At 41.4% G+C, this 20,544-nt stretch overlaps 1 protein-coding gene across 1 annotated transcript; it reads right to left on the reverse strand.

Annotated features, from left to right (window-relative positions):
* Positions 1 to 1,647: 1,647 nt before the first annotated feature.
* LOC112561281 (glutamate receptor ionotropic, NMDA 2B-like) lies at positions 1,648 to 20,317 on the reverse strand. The gene is given in 14 exon segments (XM_025233664.1): positions 1,648 to 2,787; positions 3,116 to 3,279; positions 4,910 to 5,172; positions 5,284 to 5,465; positions 5,859 to 6,019; positions 6,630 to 6,850; positions 7,599 to 7,724; positions 11,819 to 12,008; positions 12,759 to 12,885; positions 13,105 to 13,321; positions 15,673 to 15,809; positions 16,049 to 16,165; positions 18,421 to 18,638; positions 19,553 to 20,317. Coding segments are annotated over 14 exon segments (2,769 nt in total). The 5' UTR covers positions 20,006 to 20,317; the 3' UTR covers positions 1,648 to 2,594.
* Positions 20,318 to 20,544: the final 227 nt, after the last annotated feature.

Here is a 20,544-nt window from a genome sequence, read left to right on the forward strand (position 1 = left end):
ACGGTTAGGTCTGTTGTTTCCCGTGGGAGTGTTAAAGGTCAAAGGTCGGCAACATGCAAATGGTCACTGAGCTTCCTTGTATGTAGGGATTGTAGAAGAGCATTTTCACAGTTACTCCTATTATTATTATTGTATTATTGTTGTTATTATTCCTTTTATTATTAAAGGTAAAAGAGTCAGTATGTGAGAAACAAATGGAAATACTGACCGAAGAACTAAGGGATAGACCTCGGATTTGCATGAAAGGAATAAGACGCCATATTGGAATTGGGTAGATCTCAGTTTTTGGAATTATATGTGAGTGTGTTTTCGTGTTACTGCTATAATGACTACCCTGCATTGACCAGCCTTAGTTCTTGCTCTACTTTGCTTTCAAAATTGAGGAGGTAGGTGTCAGTCTGCTCATATTCCATGCTGGTTTGGATGACATTTTGAGCGGGAAAATGGCCGCTCCGTCACTTCCGCGAATACTATTACAGCGCGTGCACAAGTTCTCTCCATTAGCCCAAGATCATTTTTATAAAGCGAACTTGTTTGACAAGAGTAGGTGAGGGTGGCAGTGTGATGTACCCTCAGGGTCAGGTCAGTGTGTGCTACAGTCTGTGAACCTCAACATTACATTATTGTCTCTGTGTGCATCATCCTTGCCTACCCTCGGGTGTATATGTGGGTGTGTCAGTGGCGGGAAAAAGATGTGAATTTTCCTTGTAAGCTGATGCCATGTGACTTTTTACTGTTCTTACACATTGAAATGAAAGAGAATTGCAAACATAAGTACACTTTTTCTATTTCTATTTTATATTTCGACATCAGACTTCATAAAATGGTCTTTTTTGATAGAATTTAATTTGGAAAGTGTGTGAGAACCTCTCAACTTAAGAGGCATTTCTCCTGCCCCTTGTGGTTACCACTCAGACAACGGTCCCCTAGGCCCTTCTCGTCTTCTCCACATCGCTTGAAACGTTCAGGGGCCTTAGTTACCAAGCGAGGGTAAGGTGTTGCCAAAGGGGCAATATGGGGAATTCAAGGACAAGAGTCTTGTTCCCGAAGTTATAAAGTCGTGTCCATACTTCTTACATTGTGTCTCATCGTTGAAGCTGTACTAATAAACATGTCCAGGTGTAAAGAAACAGAGTAGCGTCCGCGGGGTCTGGACACCCGGTTATATCTTCGGAAACAAGGCGCTTTCCCTTGAGTTCCGCCTTGCCCTCGCTATGACCCCAGAAGGGGGTTGATTCGAGAAACGTTCGTCTCGACATCTGAAACGTCCTCAGAGTTGAATACGTGACCTGTGACCTGTGACCTGTGACATGGTGTGCGTGTCTGTCCCGTTGTGTCTGTCACAATATTTCAGTGTGGTGTGTATCTGTCATTATCCGTCTCATGTGGGCCACGACAGGCGCAACTGAAGTTCATCGTCACTGTTATTAGTACAATCGCACATGAATCAACACAGGTACAACCTGTTTCTTTCTAACCCTCGCATACACAGCATCACACGAGCACACACCCACACACACGTCCACCCTATATAATATTTTTTATGCACACACTCGCCCCACTCCAGCTCACCCGCTTTCAGAGTCAAGAGGACAACTTGTATCCTCAAGGAAAATGGCTTTGCGAGGCGAAGAAAGTGGCAAACCATTGACAAGTTTTGGGTCCTTTTTACATAAAATCAATACTGATCTTTATTTCAATTATTCCGCTTTTTTATAATCTTTTTACGGTGTCTTATATAAGGAATTTTCTACGGACAAAAAGTTAGAAATCTAATTAATACAATTCATTCACAATAGACGTCCATGAAACATTGAGTCAGAAACCTTCATTGACTTTTACATCTAACCAAACATTCAAATTTTACTGACATGTGTCACAGTGACTGTATAAGACACTAAAGCTGATCCATATCTTCTAATGATGATCGCAAACACGCAATATTTATCAGATTTGTTTTTCCTGTTTGACATGTTCCAAACATAAACCTGATTGTGGTGCCATTGCTCTCATCAAGTGGACGGCCTCGCTGCCAATACTAAGCAACTCAAAACTTCTAAACCACGGAGTACAAACACTGGAGCTTCCAAAGAAAGCAATGGTTCTACAAAAGAATAGGGTTGACCTTTAGTTTTATCTTTGCTTTCAAATTCAAAATCGAATTTCAAACCAAATGATCACATAAGATTGGTTAAATACACAGTTTCTATTGCCAGGATAAACTGTTGTTACAGAAAGTGTGTCTATGTTGTCCTTGCACTAGAAATGTGACAAGCCTTCACTGTTTAGGACAAGAAAGTTGAGTACAACTCACAGAACCATCAACAAGATGTTCTTGAGCTGCCACGGAAACACCTTACAAATTTTGCCACACCTTGAAGATGATTACATGCGAGAACTTTGCAGTTTTATTTTGTTAGTTTTTAGTAGGTGTACAAACGTCTGACAGTCTGTACTGTTGTTTTTTTGTCATGGAAGGCATGAACAGTTTGAACTGTGGTCACACTGAGATGTTGATTCTGCTGACGGTGGCATGACCAACCACCAGGAGTCGTTGGCTGCTGCAGGAAGACGTGGACATCAGTGGGTTATTGTTACAGCAGTGTAACTCTAGGGTTGGCCAGTTCAAGAGGCATGTCTCCTTGATGAAGCTCTGTTCCCGAAGACGTCACACGTGGGCCGTTGGACTGCCGCACTCTCTCCGGGTCGTACGTCCAGACGTCCTGTCCGAAGTCTTGTCTCAATTCCTGTCTTCCGCTTTGCCCTTCTTGTTTACTCGACAGCAGTCTGAAACAACAGCCAAGGCTTAAGTATCATTCTTGGAAATGTGTCATCTTTATTCCACTACCATCTTGCGAGGGAAGCCAAGTGTGAAAGAAAGACAAGGGTTGATTTCGTGCAATGTTTGTATCAGGACAAATGTGCGGAGAAAAAAAAATTGTAAAGATACTGGGAAAAGTGAGTGCGTGCGTCTGTCTTGTTTTATGCCAGGTCAGCAGCTGAGACTGTATATAGGCGATGAATCTCTGCCATGCATAGGAGTGAGTGTGAGTGCGTGAGTGTGGAAGTGAGTGAGTGGTCAATAAGAGTCATGAATATTTCAAGGCAGGCTCACGCAATGCGGCGCTGGAGGCGGTCAATGTGCAGGTGCGCCAGGTCCAGGGACTGATGGGCCCTCCACAGTTGTCGCCTGCAGACGGCGTTGCGGCACCGGTGGCTTCTGTGCAGCTGCAGCGCGTCGTGCACGGACTGCTGGAAGGACACCGTCATGCCCATGCTCTGAGGACAGAACACAGTTCACGGACATCATCATGACCATGGTCTGAGGACAGAACACAGTTCACGGACACCATCATGACAAAACTGTTTGAGGACAAAACACAGTTCACGGACACCATCCTGACCATGGTCTGAGGACTGTACGCGGATGCAGCTGCACGATCACTCTTCATCCACTTTATTTTCTAAAATTTTTTTTCGATCCCATTTTTTATTCTTTTCTTCTAGCTCTGTAACATCTTTTTTTTTTTTTACCTTCTTCTTCTTCACTTCTCTGTCGCTCGTGTTAGCTTATTTTTCTGTTTCTTAGTAGTTTCTTTCCATGATTCATTCTCTTTCTCGGTCTTTCCAGTTTTTTTCCCTTAATGTAATGGAACCACGTGATGTGTCTGACCATCTGTTAGATATTTGATTAAAAAATGAATAAATCGAAACATTTGCCGCTTTTTTTACTTTGTCTTGTTTTTCTTTAAGGAATGGTATAATGGGGTTAGAAATCCGTCTGTTATTCAACCATCAATGTTTTCAAGAATTAAAGACCAGACATTAAGAAAAGTCTGTACCCGCTGTTTGGCTTAAGTTCCAGGCTGTTGTCTTCTGATGAGACAGTTTCTAGGGAACATTACAAATTAATGTGTTTTAAAAATGCTTGTTTTCGTTCTTACTCCGCATTGCATCTTGTTCCTCTCTCTTTCTTCTCTTCACGTGTGTGTGTGTGTGAGAGAGAGAGAGGGAAGAGGAGAGGAGAGAGAAAAAAAAAGTTTTTTTTTCAAAGGAAATTGTAACTTTTATTTAGCTAGAGGATCGACTATTGATTCCGCCAGCCCATCCACTTCTGAACTCAATGTAACCCGCGTTCATTTGGCCAGAAGTGTTAGTTCGAAGATCCGCAATACGTGGGAGATGCTTAAGACTGAGGAAGGAATAAAAAGGTTGAGAAATCACTTTACTGTTCAAGTCACTGGAGAACTTGGCCCAACAAAAAAATCAATGAATGTGCGCAGTCTTTCTCTTTCTCTGCAGAAAACATTTTTCTCTTTCTTTTTTTCTTCATCTCAATCTCCATCCTTCTCTTTTTTCTTTTTGTCTGTCTGTTACTCTTTTAACTTAAAATTATTAAATTGAGATCGCATTTTTATTCTGCTAAAGAATTTCTTCCCTGGTTATTACATTCACGTTAGCCTCGCTATTATATCTCTATGCCTTCTAACCGTTTACTTTTATCGCTTTTTGTTGCCTTACTTTCATTTCTTATCCTATTCCATGTCCTGTTTTAGCGATTCTCTGTTCTACAATTCATAATTCTCGTTTTGTTATTCCTATTGCTATGCCATATCCGTGTTTTAATATCCGTGGAACTTCGGAATTTTTCGTGTAAAATATAAAATGCTGGAGATCTTTCATTGTCCAAGATTTAGTTTCCAGACATTTTATTCATTTTTCTTTCTGTCTGCCTTTAGAAATTATTATTCTCAAAGAGATCCTTCCAGCACATCACATGTTATAACAAATGCATGGTTAGCGATAGAATAACTGGAAACAAAGATAAAGAAACACTTAGACACAAAGTGCCGTGAGTAGAGGTGACTAGGAAGGAAAGACGGAAGTAGTGATGTCATGACTATCTCACCAAGCTGATGAGGGTGCAGCATCCCTTCTTGTCCCAGTTGCTCAGCCGCCGCCGCCCAAACCAGAAGATGCAGTGCTCGAGGACAAAGGTCAACGCCGCTAGTCCAGTTCCAGTGCCCAGCAGGATGAAGGCGCTGGTGAAGTTGAGAATACCCAGGGTGGAGCTAGACACCCCACTGGTGATTCCTTTGCTGTTTTCGCTTTTCTTTCTCTTTGTGTGACAGGCGCCTGATAGCCAAAAGTCCTTCAGTCGCTCCATTTCGCCTGTGAAAATGAAGATCATCTATTTGAATACTTCAGACTCGATGGTTCGATGGGTTGCTTATAGTAACACACCTGATTTTTTTTTTTAAGAATAGAAACATTTGCTCTGACCTTTCTTCTGGAGGTCGAGGATGACGGAGTTGACTTTTTGTATCCACTTTGACCCAGTTGGAAAGGCGATGCCATACCCGGACATGGCATACCATTTACCCACGGTGATGAGCCGGCACATCACGTCCCTGCCCGCCTGGTACTCCAGCACAGTGGCATCGTAGATGAACGCATGGATCCTGCTGTTTCAAACAATATCATCAAACACTTTTCTCATTTCCTCTTTTCTTGTAATTCTCTTCTTATCTACTTCTTTTCTTTTCATATGTGCTTTTTTTCTTTCTTGACATTTTACTCTTTGCTTTCATTCTCCTCTCTCTCTCTTTCTGGAAAAAATACTTCCATAGATGAGATCATAGGAGTGCGTGCTATATATCGTTTCTGTGTATATAATAAATCCAGATTGAAAGTAATCTTCAAAAAGTTTTTTTAAAGTGTTATAACTGTACTTTTATTAATTTAAAAGGACATCAAACCTAGTTACTCGAGTTGTATTCATATTGCATGCAAATATATTCAGGAGAAAGTTCTTAGATAAGCGAAATTTACTTTGAACTTAGTTTAGTCAAGCTTACTGGGTTTTGAGAGCATAGATGGCGTCGTGGACCGAGTTCTGTCTGTATTTTTGCATGTAGAGAAACATGTCGCGGTTGTTTTTCCTGATGTTGCTCTCCGTGGTTGTGTTTGGAATCGTTCCGTATTTAAATGGGCGGCTTCATCCACTGAGGGTTCTGAGCTGGTCAATCAAAAAGACAGAAAATAATCTATTAAACACAATAAGGAAAGCTTTTGTCTAAGCTGTCGAGCTGTAAATGTCACAAAGTATAATTTCTTTCATGCTCTTTCGGTGCGCCTCTCTCTCTCTGTTTGTTTCTGTCTCTCTCGCTTCTTTGTTATCTCCTTATATCTCTCTCCAAAATCTTTCTCCCCAAGAACACAGCACGCATCACCTTTCACCTGCAAAAAAACCTAGAGAAATTAAAAGTACATTAAATGGGACAAGCCTAAGATGAATAAGCCATCGAATGAACTATTACAGCTATAAAACCAGCCAACGTGAAAGGAAACAGCAGAGCAATGTCTATCCTCGAATGCTTTAGCAAAAAAGTTAAATAAAAATAAAAACATAGATGCAAAAACTAAACTCCTTGGACACAAAATAGTTTTAGAAGGGAAAGGGTGAAGATATCAGAGAAAAAAATGAGGAAATGATGTAAGCAGCCAGAACGATAAAAAAAAATAAAAATATAAAAAAAAAAACCTGAAAACCTTTGCGTGCTGTCTCAACAAGGAATCCTAACTTTTATTCCAAATTTTACTCCCTGTCACTTGTCGGCGTGGCCTACCCGCCAGTCTTGAATGCCAGACAGGTCGTAGTACTCCTCCTTGGTGATCATGAAGGCGGCGAGGTTGGCGGTGTAGCTGGCGAGGAAGACGAGGGCGAAGAGCGCCCAGATGTTGGCCAGGAACTTGCCGGACACACCTCGCGGTGTGTTGGTGGCCACGGCCGCCCCGAACAGCATGGCCCACATCAGCCAGAAGGTCCGGAACAGCGAGAACTTGTGCTCTAAGGTCCAGGACATTAACATTGCTGTCATTCTCTTTTTCCATTTTAAGGATGAAAGGTATTAGAGAAGAAGACAAGAGAAGCAAAAATAGAAGGTAGGCAAAGTTCGTGCTGATAAAGTTGAGATATATATGCACAGTTATGTACTTGACTTCCAGGTACACAAGGATATTGCTGCCGTTCCCCTACTAGCCCTCCTATGCCCTCTCCCACCCACTACCTCAGTTTCTGTAGCAACAGCGGCACGTCAAAGGATAATGTGATAAAGCCATGAGACCCCTTGTGGCACAATTCGCCGATTGACTTAAAGGCTACTGGAATTTCAACAAACGTGGTATTGATTACCCACTCTTCCCTCCGAAGAGACTAATTTAAATAAAAAAAGGTTGTCAAGTCCTGTAGAGATCTTCAAGGCTAAAAACCTAAAAATATTAAGGTAATTTCCATGGGGAACAATATTTTTTGGCCATTCATTTGTGGGAGTAACGTGCACAATATTATGTGGCGAATGTGTCTGTGAGAATGGAGGGCAACACCCGCCCTTCCATGATTCTGATCGTTTCGACGATTTTTCTTTCATAGCTAAGAAAGCAGTTGTTAGACAAAGAACAAGAGGATGCTTTCCAAAACCTGACAATGTGCGTATACACAAATTCACAAAAGAGGAAAGGGAATAAGTAGCAGGAGAGGGGAGAAATGTTTCCCCTTTTCTCTGACATTCTTCAAGATGTGCAGGCTTAACCGTTACCTGATGGGCGAGTGCGCCCCTTGTCCAAACCGTAGGGACTAAACCACTCGAAAATGAAGATGGAGGCGCCGACGGTGTGTACGCTGAACACCAAGATGAGGCACCAGGAGGGATAGTCGTAGGGCTCTGCACACAATGGAACACCATGGTGTAGTAGTCAACTGCAGCAGACGGGTGCAAAATGAGGTACAAGAAAGAAGGACTCTCCGACTCTAGGCGTAGTGCATGTATACTTTTTTTATCTTTTATTTTATTTATTTCTTTTCGTTTGTTTCCATTTTCTTGTCTGTTTGCACTTGTACATGCACGTATGCGGAAATTACCTTCTTACCATTCTTACCACACAAACAGGCAGATAAACCTTAGAAACTAATGTTGTACATGAAACTAAAGTCACGAATAGGGCAACAAGATCTGGTAACCAGTTCAGTCCACCCACTACTACGGACATGGGAGGCCTTCTGGACACCAAGACCAATAGACAATCAAAGGAAGAGAAGGCACCAGAAACAGTTAACAGCACCTGCGGGGTCATGGCTAAGCTACCCTCCTCCCACATCTAGCCCTCCTCGTCCCGCCTCACCCTGCCCATCATTCATTCCCATATTCCCCAAAGATCCCCCACAGTGTAAGATCGCCTGTAGGTGGAAGCACTTTTCCTTCCTAAAATCACCAACAACAACTTACAAACGGAAATTAGATACACTCATGTCAAGAGAACAGCCTCCACTGTCTAACCCATCTACATCGTGTCGACTACAGCACTGCTTGAACTAATTGCGTTCTGTCATCCTCCATCAAGAATCATGGCTGCTCTTGTCGGTTTGTGTGGCGGCATGTCACGTGATCTGAGGTGGACGCCGCGACCCTGTCTCTCAGCCCCTCCTAACGAGCGATGACAAGAAAGTGACATCCAGTTTGACGATGTGACAATCCTGTCTGACGACAATGCCATCTCCCTCGGTTCACGGCCCTAGATGACAGGTCCCATTATACGATGTGGCTGTGTGTGATGGTCATGCCACACTCCCTCTCCCTCCCTCTCTCTCGCTCTTTCGATCTCACCAACCTGAGTGACAGCCATTCCTGGGGATCGATGCCTCTCTGTCCTCAGGGGGAAGGTGTCAGATTAGGGTCAGACCCTACAGGGGATCCTAAAATGTCGACACACCACTGGGACTCTTTAAATTTTGTCAAGATGGTAGGTTCGTGGGCGGACTGATGGAGGCAGCGGAAGAAGTAGACCAAAGTCGGATGTGGTATTATTGCAATTTTCGCTCGTTACTTTTCCCCACTCTTTATCAGGCTTTTTATTTAATTTACCTCCAGCTTTCATATAAACCTGTTTTACATATGTCGCAGACATCAAAAATAGTGATTATATAGTTTCAAGATACAAAGACGGGTAAACACTTCCATTGCTCTATTCATTTCTGTTACTTGTTCATGTTCACGATTCTTTCAATTCCACATTCAGCTCATTTGTCATGTGATCCTCCGATTTGAATCCTTGGTCTGTCTTACGGGATTTTCTTCCACAGATTTGCTCAGTTCACTGGTGGCAGTGGCTACTATTACTCTACCATCTGTAAGCCAGTCAGGGCTCGGCGATAATTGGACATGTCAGTCAGGGACCCCAACCCAGGGAGTCATCGGCAGTTAGGACCAAAATGTTGTTGACACCTTCACGGCATCGGTGTAAAAAGTTCAGAACCTCTTCCTTTTGAAATTTTGCTTACAGAACTATACAGCAGCAGTAGTATTTGTGGTAATAAGATAAGGGGGTAATTATAGTAAATTATATGTTTATGGTAGTAAGTTATTTCAATTGTACCTACATAAATAATCTTTGAATTTTAAAAGAAACCGGCGAAGAAATCCGTTGGTTGGTTGGTTTCTCATAGTGTAGAGTTTTTCCTAATATATTTTCTTTCGTCGGAGGTTTTCAATCGTGCTGGCTTTTACCCTCAACTCAGACGCTAATACGAGCGTGACAAGTTGTTGTTGTTGTCAAGGATGTGTGTAATGGTGTGCATCATCAGAGCTCTCCATGATTTCCTCGCCTCCATGGCCAGCATCCTGTCACCAGAGCGAGGCCTGGCAGCGGTCGAAGCGTCTGACCTCTAATGGCATCGGAAGGCTGGACATGATGGGGAGCGAGAGGGCGCCCCATCTGATTCCTGTTCCAGTCTCGCGATAATGAGATCGAGTCTCTGACCTCAGCCGAACTGCCAGGCCAAAGGATACAAACACACGCACTTTGTCGTGCCAGACCAGAAGTACACTGACTTCTCACTGGGTCTGCAGTTCCGATGTCAGAGAATAGTTTGTGAAGGGTTAGCTGCTCTTGCACGAACACCATAACACGATACAAATTACAGTCTAATTTCATCTGTTTATATGTTGTCTTCTTTGTCTTTCAGTGTATGTTATAACTTTTTACAGTCTTTCTTTTTTTCTTCAAATATTTCGCCTGTTACAGGTACTGCTCTCATTTCTTTCAATTTGTGTGATCTCTTCACGAATTTTCTTACATTTTATGCTATTTTTGTTTTGTTTGTTTGTTTTTGTAGTTCTTGGCATGTCTTCGCTTGATTCGTTAACTGTTCTCATAATTATTTTATACTTATAATATTTTTTTTGGGGGGACGATGGATTTCTCGTCACAATCAATCTGTTTAGCAGGGAAAATAATCGCATTTTCAGCTTAATCAACATACTCACTGCTGTACACTTCTAAAACTAACCCCTGAAGAGCCATCAAACACTCTGTCACCTTCTCTTGGTTCCACTTTTCCTACAACAATTAAAATAAAAATATTCCCTTGATCAGCAGAACGGCGATGTCAGCTTTTTTCTCCGCTTGATGAGGAGGAAAGTATCAAAGAGATGCTTACTAAAGCAACCATGATGCTCTTGATTAGTCGATGGCAAAGCTGCTCACCGCCGCTTCAGACTTTGAGTGGAGGCAGAGAGTACTTAACTACCATCCCCGACCCCTCAGTCCCTGTACACAAGTTCCCACAGACAAGCTGGCGGTCCTCCTAAAGGTCGTCTTCTCTGCCGGCCTAACCAGGATATACTGAGAAAAATGCTTTTGGGGTCTTTTTTCCCGGGATTCATTACTTTATTTACCTGCTGGCTAAATTGACTCTCTTTGCCAGTTTTGCTCGACTACCGGCGCGAACTGTTTTCCTAAATCCCTCCCACCTCGTAACATGGTTTGAAGACTGGGTGGGCCGTGTACACCGTGTAATGGCCGCCGAGTGTAGTTAGGGGTGCCTCCAGGCGAGGTCTTAGTCCTCCAACCTACATCCTGTAAGTGGATGTCAAAGTGGCAGAGAGGGTGGCTGTGGCATCGCTGCTAATCTGACATTGATCTCCTAATGTGCCTCGTCTGCATTGAATTTGGAGGCGAGGATAAGCGTTGGATGGGTGAGGGCTGAAATATTGTCATAAAGTCTAGCTAGAGAAATGAGTACTGAAATAGTGTCCAGGCTAAAAGATGTTTGTTAAAAATTATTGCTCAAACGCTCTTGTCAAACCTAGAAAACAAAATAAGAGCTGAAAAATCTGCTGAAAATTGTTAAACCGAAAAATTAAACTAACTGTTGAATTTTTAGGTAGTAATCACTTTTTATCAAACAAACCCAGGGGCTGTAACTAAGTACCTAGTAGATATAAAGAATAAAGTTCGGTCATGTAGTCTTTCTGTCTTTGTTTCTTTAACATACGGGATAAAAAGATGAGAAATTTGTGATTAAAACATTGTAAAAGTTATTAAAAGTAATAAACTGCGATTTGACAACGATTTGTGATACATCTCTTTATCCCCGAAAAAAGATAGACATAGGTGAGTTCTTAAGGGGTGAGTAGAATATATCAAACTGAAATGGCGTTTATCATTTTAAAAAATAAATTTACTGATATTAAAATTATAGCATGCCTTTTCCGATTAGTCTGTGCCCGTGTAAAATAATAAATTCATTTGTTTATGTTTGTATATAAATAAATAAATCCATGTGTGTGCGCGCGCAAACCATGTAAACAAGTCTTTCTGTGTCTTTCTCCTCTCTTTCATCCATGTTTCTATTATCGTTCTGTTTGTCTGTTCCTAACCTTCATCTACTCATTAAAATGTGATACACTTCACAAGCAGGTCACAAACAAAGCAAATAGAACAGCACACCTTAATCAGTAAGTCTGAATCTCCATCTTACCCAGAAAAGCTGTGGCAGAGATGGCGCCGTCCCTTATGGCAACAATGATTGTTATTCCAGTCTCCAAGTAAGGAACCGAGAAATTAACGGCTCTGCTTCTTTCCTCGCTGATGTGCAAGGATGTCACGGCCAGGTCAGCCTGTCCCTGCTGCAGGTCTCTGATCAGACCATCCCAGTTGCCTCTTCTGTCCTAAAAGGGAGACAACTTCTTAAATATAAGAGAATAGTTCTTTAAAAATATCTCAAAATTATATTTCGTAATGACCAGAAGGTGGCAACTAAATTCGCTATTTCTGCTAACATGGCGATTTATTTAAAATACTGAGGAAGAGACAGAAGCTCCGTGAGTGTCCCAGAAAGAAATTAGCATTTAATTTGAAATGTCGACGGCTTCTTTTTTCATTCATGGTGATTCCTTTCTAAGATTATTGAATGTGTCCTAGAAATTATACGTTTCTAAAAGCTATTTAAATAACTATCTTAAGGCAGACTGACAATCGTCGAGTTTGTCCTCTAATGAAGGCAAAGCAATGCAAACATTTTCTAAACATTAGCAAATGCACGTGAGGAAACTTCAGTTTGATGGAAGATTTGTCCTCAACTTCAAGGAAGAGAAGGTGTTGAAATGATGGGCTATGAGTCCTGACATGATAGTCTGTGTCAGAAGGTAGACATGCTACATCATTAATTTCATGAATCAGCTAAATCAAAGATGGTGTGTCGAGTTTTGAACCGTGGCCTGTTGTTTCTTTAGATTCTGATGAATATTTTGTTCCTTGTGCGCCTTCATGTAACTGTAAGTGCATGTTTGTCTATTTGTGTGTGTGTGTGAATATTACAAAATGTTATGTGTCTAGACAACCATAAAGAGAAAAAAGCAATTATTCTTATATTCAAAGTGCGAGGAAGTGCGAGGCATTATGACAGAGACATGTTGTACCTGAGCTCCCCACTGAAAGTCCTCCACTTCATAAAGTTCAGCTTCAAAGTTCAAGGCCTGGCTGATGCGGAGCAAAAGTTCAATGCTCAGACCCGTGCAGCACTTCATGACAGTCATGTTGGACAGCCTGACAGCACGAAACACAAAGATTAGCGAGCACTTTCAAACAGTCTTGACAAACAACATGCTCAGAAAACTACCCATCACACAATTTGTTACAGGTATACATCCGAGTAAAGACATTCATGGTACTACTTTGTGCGCATTGGTAAGGCAAAGCACAACGTTTATTCAATGCCGAGCTCTCATGCTAATACCATCAGAGCAGTTTGTCTGAAATTCTTACTTGTTTCCGTCTTCATCTCGCACGTATACTCTACATATCTTGGAGTGTTGTCGCAGGTGCTGTTGTCCGTCAAGTTCCGGTACATGACGTAAGGCTCTTCCGGTCTCGTGACCACGCGGAGGTAATGGCGCTCCGGCTTCCCTGACGGTGGACCTGTGGCGCCCCCTAGCCAGTGAATCCTCTTCATTGTCAGTCCTTTGTGCGTCCACATCCCAACCTGAAACATGCCAGTTCCCCATGTCACGTGATCAAAATGTTTCTTTCTCGCACTTGGAGTCAAACATTTATTTTAGAAACATGTTTGTGAGCCTGTGACATGTCAGTGACGTTTGCTGTGTGAGTGTGTGGGATGGGGTCATAGGTAAATTGGTGGATTATTGCTGATTATCAATCCCCATTAACAATGTTAATATGTAGAAACCATTATTCACTTACATCAAGGCCCACCACTCTAAGGTTTCCCCACAATGTAAGACAGCAGTAATTACCTCCTTCCATCTGTTTCTTCCATCTTCGTCGGGTTGCACATTGACGATGCTCAGTTCCGACTGATTTATGTTGTCATCATCATTGTTCGTGTCAGTGCTTTTGCTGGCCGCATCCTTTAGAAACCTTTTGTCAAAGAATGCATCTTCATACCCACAAATGTTTCCATCAGATATCTTTACGACAATCAGTTCTCTTAAAATAATTAAAATAACTCTTTGCTCAGAATCATTTCATTAATACGTACCGTTGTGTAGAAAAGGTTTCAGTAAGTCATTCATACGTCTAAACAAAATAATTTTCTGAACAGAAATAGTCCGAATCATATTTTCATTGAGACAGATTGATCAAGTAAAGCTTTTTTCGACATCGACAACTAACAGACGACATTTTAGCCAATGACACAAAAAACCCTATTTGTCTTGAAGATCAATGAGCAGTCATTCAGACATTTCGAGTTCACAAACGCACCAGCAAATATGCAAGCAGCATTGACCATACAGTCTGCCTGCACAAACATTACAAAATCAAACAAGAAAAGGAATGAAAAGAAAGGCACGTGAGACATGCTTACTGGAAGAAGCGCTCCCCGTCCGGCCAGAACAGCTCCTTCGACCGAGACGCACTGCAGCTGAGGGCTGGCAGCTGCAGAGGCAGGGAACCAGTCATCAGTGAGTAAGCAGAACTATTCAGCGCACTTAGCCATATATGCACGGCCTTGCTCACTGCTTGCTTCATCTCCTTCTCCTCGGCTGTAGCTCAACCCTTCAACAAAAAGACCAGGAACACGAATGTAAATGTTATCAGCGCACGTCCTCCATGTTTTCTTTACCTGCTGGCAGAATCAATGTTTCACATTTTACAAAAGACAATCTGAAAACTTCTTTAAAAGTTTCCAGTTCCTCCAAGTTAGATTTTCATGTGTGAGTGTGTGTGGGTGTGGGTGAGTGAATATTAACAAATGTACATCATAATATTAATTAAAGTGTCATATACAAATTCTTAACTTCTTTAATCATGGTATGTCGTGGACCGGAAGTCTAAAAGATGTTGAATGTTATTTCTAACTATGGGTGAGGAATGTCAGGCCTGACCCCAGTAGACAGAAAGAAACTCTTTTAGCTTGGCTTTGTGGACACAACACTCGTTAAAGATAAACGGCAAAATAAACAGATAAACATTGACATCAACGACCACCTTCCTAATCATGCTTGGCTCGGTACACGGACACAAAGAAACAAATTTTGCATGTGAGAGAGAGAGAGGAAGGGGTTAGAGAAGTGGAGGAGAGAGAGAAGCAGAAACATCATGGCTAAACTTGTCAATCCTAATCAAGAAAGTGAGATTGAGTGCTGCCTTTGGGGCATAGCGGAGTGAAGATGTCTCGTACAAATGTTTTAACAGCCATTTGCTGAAACAAGACCTACCGACATGGTGTGGATTGGCAATCCCGCAGGTACTGAAGCCTGAGCCTTCCATTACAGTTTTATTTAAGTTTTTACTCATCAGTAGGAGAGATGTGTAGGGGATGGGGGAGAAGGAGAATGAAACAGACCGAGAGAGACAAGTCTGGATGAAATGGGGAGAGAGAAACTGCTGGTTAATGTAGGGGATGCTTACTGTAAGTTCTTGATGCCAGTCTTTGGAATTGTGGGGAAGGCAGTTCATTTCTCTTATCCACGTACTCATTGTTCATGTCCATAACATTTGTATAAACCACATCAGTAGAATATCTACCACCACCATAAGAACAAAAATGAACACAGACATGAAGATTAATATCATACGAAGATGATTATTTTAAATCCAGGTGGCAAAAAATAATAAAGTAGTATGAAGGGAAAAGTACACGTAACACTGGCTCCATTAAGGATTTTTTTCTCCCCAAAAAGCATTTCCTTGATTCTTTCATGCCATTTTGATACATTCTCCATCAGAAATAATGATGTTTGTAATTTCTCACGTGAAGGACAGGCTCATATAAAGTGATTTATGTCTTTAACGACCAGATAAAGCAAACGTTGAGTACTTGTCCTCCCATGCTAATACCAGAAAACTCCAGACTTTGGCAGAGAAGCTTACCCAGAAGTCCAACAGGGAGGTCAGCTGCTATGTCCTCCTGGCCCTTGGGAATGGCTTCGAAAGCAGTTATCCACACGTACTCCCGTCCCGCGATGCCCAGGCTTTCTGCTGCTTCTAAAATGGATCGCGTGTCCTGTCTGGAAAATAAACAAATAAATAAATAAGTGACAGTTTATAAAGTTAAAAGTTTATTTAAAACGCGCCTATCTCTCTCAAAATTTAATCTGCGTGTACCTAAAGTACTAAAGAACAGTGTAACATGATTATCTCATGATTCCTTTGAATTACAAAATGGAAATATGCGTGTATTTAAAGATGATGGTGACTGCAGTGGTGCTTTGAATGCAGTTTGAAAAATAAAACAAAAAAAACTTGCTCGTGGGCAAAGAGAAGAATAACTCTTGTGTCGGAAGAAGCGATGGACAACAGATCCCGGCTGACGGCCTCCATCACATCCGGGTCTTGAATTTCTACTTCAAGGAGCTGTTGGAATCTAGAAGGAACAAATTTTGAAATATAAAAGAAAATATTAAGGGTATGAAGACACCTGCTATCTCTGAAAAAAAACACACACACACTGATAAAGACAGAAACAAACGGGATGCCCAAACTTTTTATACAAACTACAAAATAGTAAAAAAAATGTGCTTCTCATTTGCTCGCTGAAGAAGAAAACGAGAGTATTGTAGCTTCGGAGCACATTCTCCATTATCAAGAGCACAGTGTCATGACAAATTTTTCACTGACATGTTTCTCCGCCCAGGCAGCGGTGCTCGAGTTACCTCCGCTATAATCAACTTCAGAAAAGCCACCAGGCGGCGCCACTTCTCCGCCAGTTTTTATAACAGATCACAGACTTACCAGGACTGAACCATTTCGCTGAAGTACTTTTTTGGTCTCTACAAGAATACTTACGAACACACAAGGCGGGTCGAGCGCATTCTTTTGTTGTTGTTGTTGTTTTTTATGTTTTTGTTTTATTTCAAAAGAGAAAGAGCACGAGTCTCTCTCTACAAAACATTAGAAATAAAAAAAAATCAGTCAGCTATTACATTTTATTCCTAATATAGTTATCTATATATTTTCCAAGACGTGTTCGTGTTTTTAAGTCAAACCTAAAATAATAACAATTTGGTAAAGTATACCTCAAAGTATTTCTTCATGTTATCAAAGAATTCTTTCTAGGGAATTTTCAAGATGCAAAGACCGGTCATAAATCCTGAGAGAGGATCTGAAGTACAACACATGCTGCGAAATCTTCTTCTTGGGATGATTATTTGTGGCAAAACAATAAAATATATTTTTAAACGTAGTTTTTGGGCAAAGAATAAACTCCAGACATGAACGATACCAGAATATAATTTGATATTATGGACCACATTTTTCTTATTGCAGCATCTGATTTTAATCAAATTCATGAAGCAGAGCTAGGAATCTGATTCTGTGAAATAGAGTTGGACAACAAATTCTACACCAGGACAAGGGTGTATTCATGGTGTGGAGGGACACGGCTTGGTTTAAGGGGATATCAAGATGACCGACCATCAATCTAGGTTGTCGTTCCCGGGAATCCAAATTCGAGTCTCAAGACAGATGCTGCCTAACTGCAAATCGCTCTTCCGGAAACCCGGCTGCCACGATGAATCACTCTTAAAGACATGCTTGTGCCGTGGTCCACGAACTCCACCTCCGGGAGATGCAAGAAGTCCTGCAAAGACCTTGTCCTCCTTGTCTCTACTCACTCAGCCGAGTAAGACGCTGGTAATTAACGGTGAGGTTGATCAGACCCCGGCATACGACAATTCAGTTAACAACGAATTCTACTCCACCATACCCCGACATTTTTCACAGCTTTGCATTTTGTTTGAACATCTTGCGTGCACTTATTGCCAACTGTCCTGGCCGGGGTTTAAATTTCGTCTGTCGCTCACCACACCAATCTCTTCCCCTCTAGCAGACGATACAATGGGAGCAGCAGCTCCTGACAATTTGCATACTGAATGGTCCTTCTGGTCGGTAAACAGAATGACATTAGGCTTCTTTATTTCACTGTCATGTCCTCCGGGAATTCATTGTCTTTTATTGAGCTCTGAGTACTTTTGTGATCGCTGTGTAAGGTTTGAGTAGAATCATTTCTAAAACAATAATTGTATTAATTTTCTTTTGGAATGTTCGTTTTTAAACACTGAATATCTACGATAAATTTAAGAAATACTTTTGACAACATTTCAACAAATTGAAAACAAACTTGAAACTGTTAATAAGAACTTCGTTTTAAGAAAATAGTTTTAAGTGTCTAAAATCAGTAAGTAGAATGAGCTCTCCTGTAGAAATTCTAGAGATGGTTTTGACAGCAAGTTCTTGTTCACTTCCCATGAGGCTCTGTTGGCTGCTTTTCTTTCAGCTAACAACGATGTCAGAAATTCTCTTGAATGACGGTTTTGATGTTAGGGCTTCCATTTACTTTTGTTTCTGCTCACCATTTTCACCTGACTTTTCTACTAGTGTCCCCACATTTATTAGAAATTACATCACTGAACAAGGCTTTAGATGTGAATTAAAGTTAATTAAAAATTTATAACAAGGCGTAATTAGCAATGAAGCTGATCCTCAAGTTTTAATTATTTCTTATCCACAGTTTATAGTAAAAACAAAAGTAAAGGGATTATATATTTTGTGGTTGGATCGGGGTGAAGTGGGAAGAAGCAGGGTTAACAAAAGAAGACAGTAGTTGAAGGTTTGTCCAACCTGACTTTCGATTTTCGTTTAAATCTGTCTTCTTGCAGTAAGCTTCTCTCGCTCCAGTACAGGACATGGAGGGCGTTGAGAAACTCCTGGTGTCCGGAGTATGTGGTGTACACCACGGAGAACTGTGGCCAGTTGTACAGCTCCAGTAGCGACATCATGGCGGCTGCCTGGTCGTAAAGCGTTGGTGAGATCTGAATCTGCCTCAGCTCCGATGAAGCCTGAAAAATGTAGTGGGGTCCATTTACCGGAGTCTGTGGATACTGTCCAAGAAGCAGCACGCAAATATTGGCTATAAAACTTTGTTTGACTGCGATATAAGGTTGCAGTCCGGTCATCTGGATTAGGAGGATTTAGTGAGATCAGAATAAGTGGTCAAGGTTCGAAACTCTTTTATGTCAGGATCGGGACAACCTCATTTCTCATGAAAATGTCAAGGAGAGGTTAGGCTTTGCCTTCCACATAACAAAGTAAACTGTTTACACGTTACTATTGTGGATTATTGTATATTTCTTTATCTTTACCTCTTTGATTTCGTGTTCTTTTATTTCTCAGACAAGTTTGTCTGTCACTCACCGACTAGTCTTCTTCCGCTCTATTTAATTTATAGTACAAATGTTAACATTCAGCATGTAAATGTTACAAGCACTTGTCGTTTCAGAAATGTTTAGCTAAAATTATATTGTTTTAACAAAGGATAAACCATGGGATACTGTATAAATTCTGAACACATTTTAATTTAGTACTCATGCTATTCAAATTTCTTGAATTTAAATAAATTGTCTTAGTAGAAGAAATTTTTTTTTATAGTATCCATGTTAATATGTGTCTTTTGTGGCACCTCATTTCTTAACTCATCTGCATTCAGCATCTTTGTGTTGCTTTATTTCCAGATTTAAGTGCCATCCATTTTTGTATTGGTTATAATATTATAAAAGAAAATAATTTCACCCAAAAATCATCACTAGATAAAAAGAAACCAAAAACTGTTCATCAACTGTTCACGAATGTGATAACATTCAAACTCTGAAATAATAGAAATTTTAAAATTAACTGATATTACACCCAGAAATTAAAAAAATACTTTTCAGCTACCTCGAAATGCAACAACTTGTGGACTTTGATGACGGCTTACCTTTCCGGAAGCTGTGACGTATTCTGGACCCCACGTGATCACGGGCAGCCCCACGTGGTGGATCAAGTTGGAAGTGAACTGCATGGAGTTCCAGCTGCGAAGGTGTCTGAAGGGGTTGATGATGTGCAGAACAGCCGTGGTTGTTTGGTTGAACATGACATCGCAGAAGGCCTTCAGGATGTTCTCTGGGTTGTCGTCGGCGAGTTTGATGACGTTGCCTTGCGGGTCGTAGGTTTGGAACAAGGGGAGATAAGACAGGGAGCGTCTGGCCTTTCTCACGACCCCGTCCATGACATTGGAGTAGTCTCGCTGGAATTTGACGTGAGCGATGACATGGAAAGAAACGACGTCTGGGTGGCGCTGCGGGTCAACTTCCGGTGACGTAGAGTCAATCAAGGCAATGAGAGTTAAAGTCATCAAACTCAGGGGAGGGAACAAAAACGAGCGCCACATTTTCCGGCCTTGTTTTCCGCTACGGCGCCTCAGCAAGCAGGACAATCAACTCCTGGCTCCTCGTCTTCGATCGTCCAGCGTAGCGTAAATCGTCGCATTACTGCTCTGGTGCCATTTCCACGATTATATTTCCCTGGCCCCGCCCACCGTCCACAAAGTCCTTCTCATCACCTGACCGGAAATCGTGTGAATAGTTTTTCATTGGTAGAAGATAGATTGTACCCCGTCCTTAGAACTGGTACGTTGACTTTTGCGACTCAAACGCAGTACATGACAATGCATGTCTGTTGACTTTTTTAATAAACTTTTAGTAACCTTGGTCACAGAATAAATAAAATGAAAATCAAGTTACAAGTCTCCTTTCTTCATAGAAATTTCACGGTTCAAAACATCCTGGTCGACACATCACAACGAAGGGTCCACGAAGAGTTCCTTCTCGAGAAGTTTTCTCACAAGCCGACGACTTCAAAGAGTTCTGGTGAAGAAGGACCACAGCATCAGACAAGGGGGAAAAAGATACTCTCCTAAGCTCGAGCAGT

This window comes from Pomacea canaliculata, linkage group LG1 (genome assembly GCF_003073045.1).
Source record: "Pomacea canaliculata isolate SZHN2017 linkage group LG1, ASM307304v1, whole genome shotgun sequence".
NCBI classification, from domain to species: domain Eukaryota; kingdom Metazoa; phylum Mollusca; class Gastropoda; order Architaenioglossa; family Ampullariidae; genus Pomacea; species Pomacea canaliculata.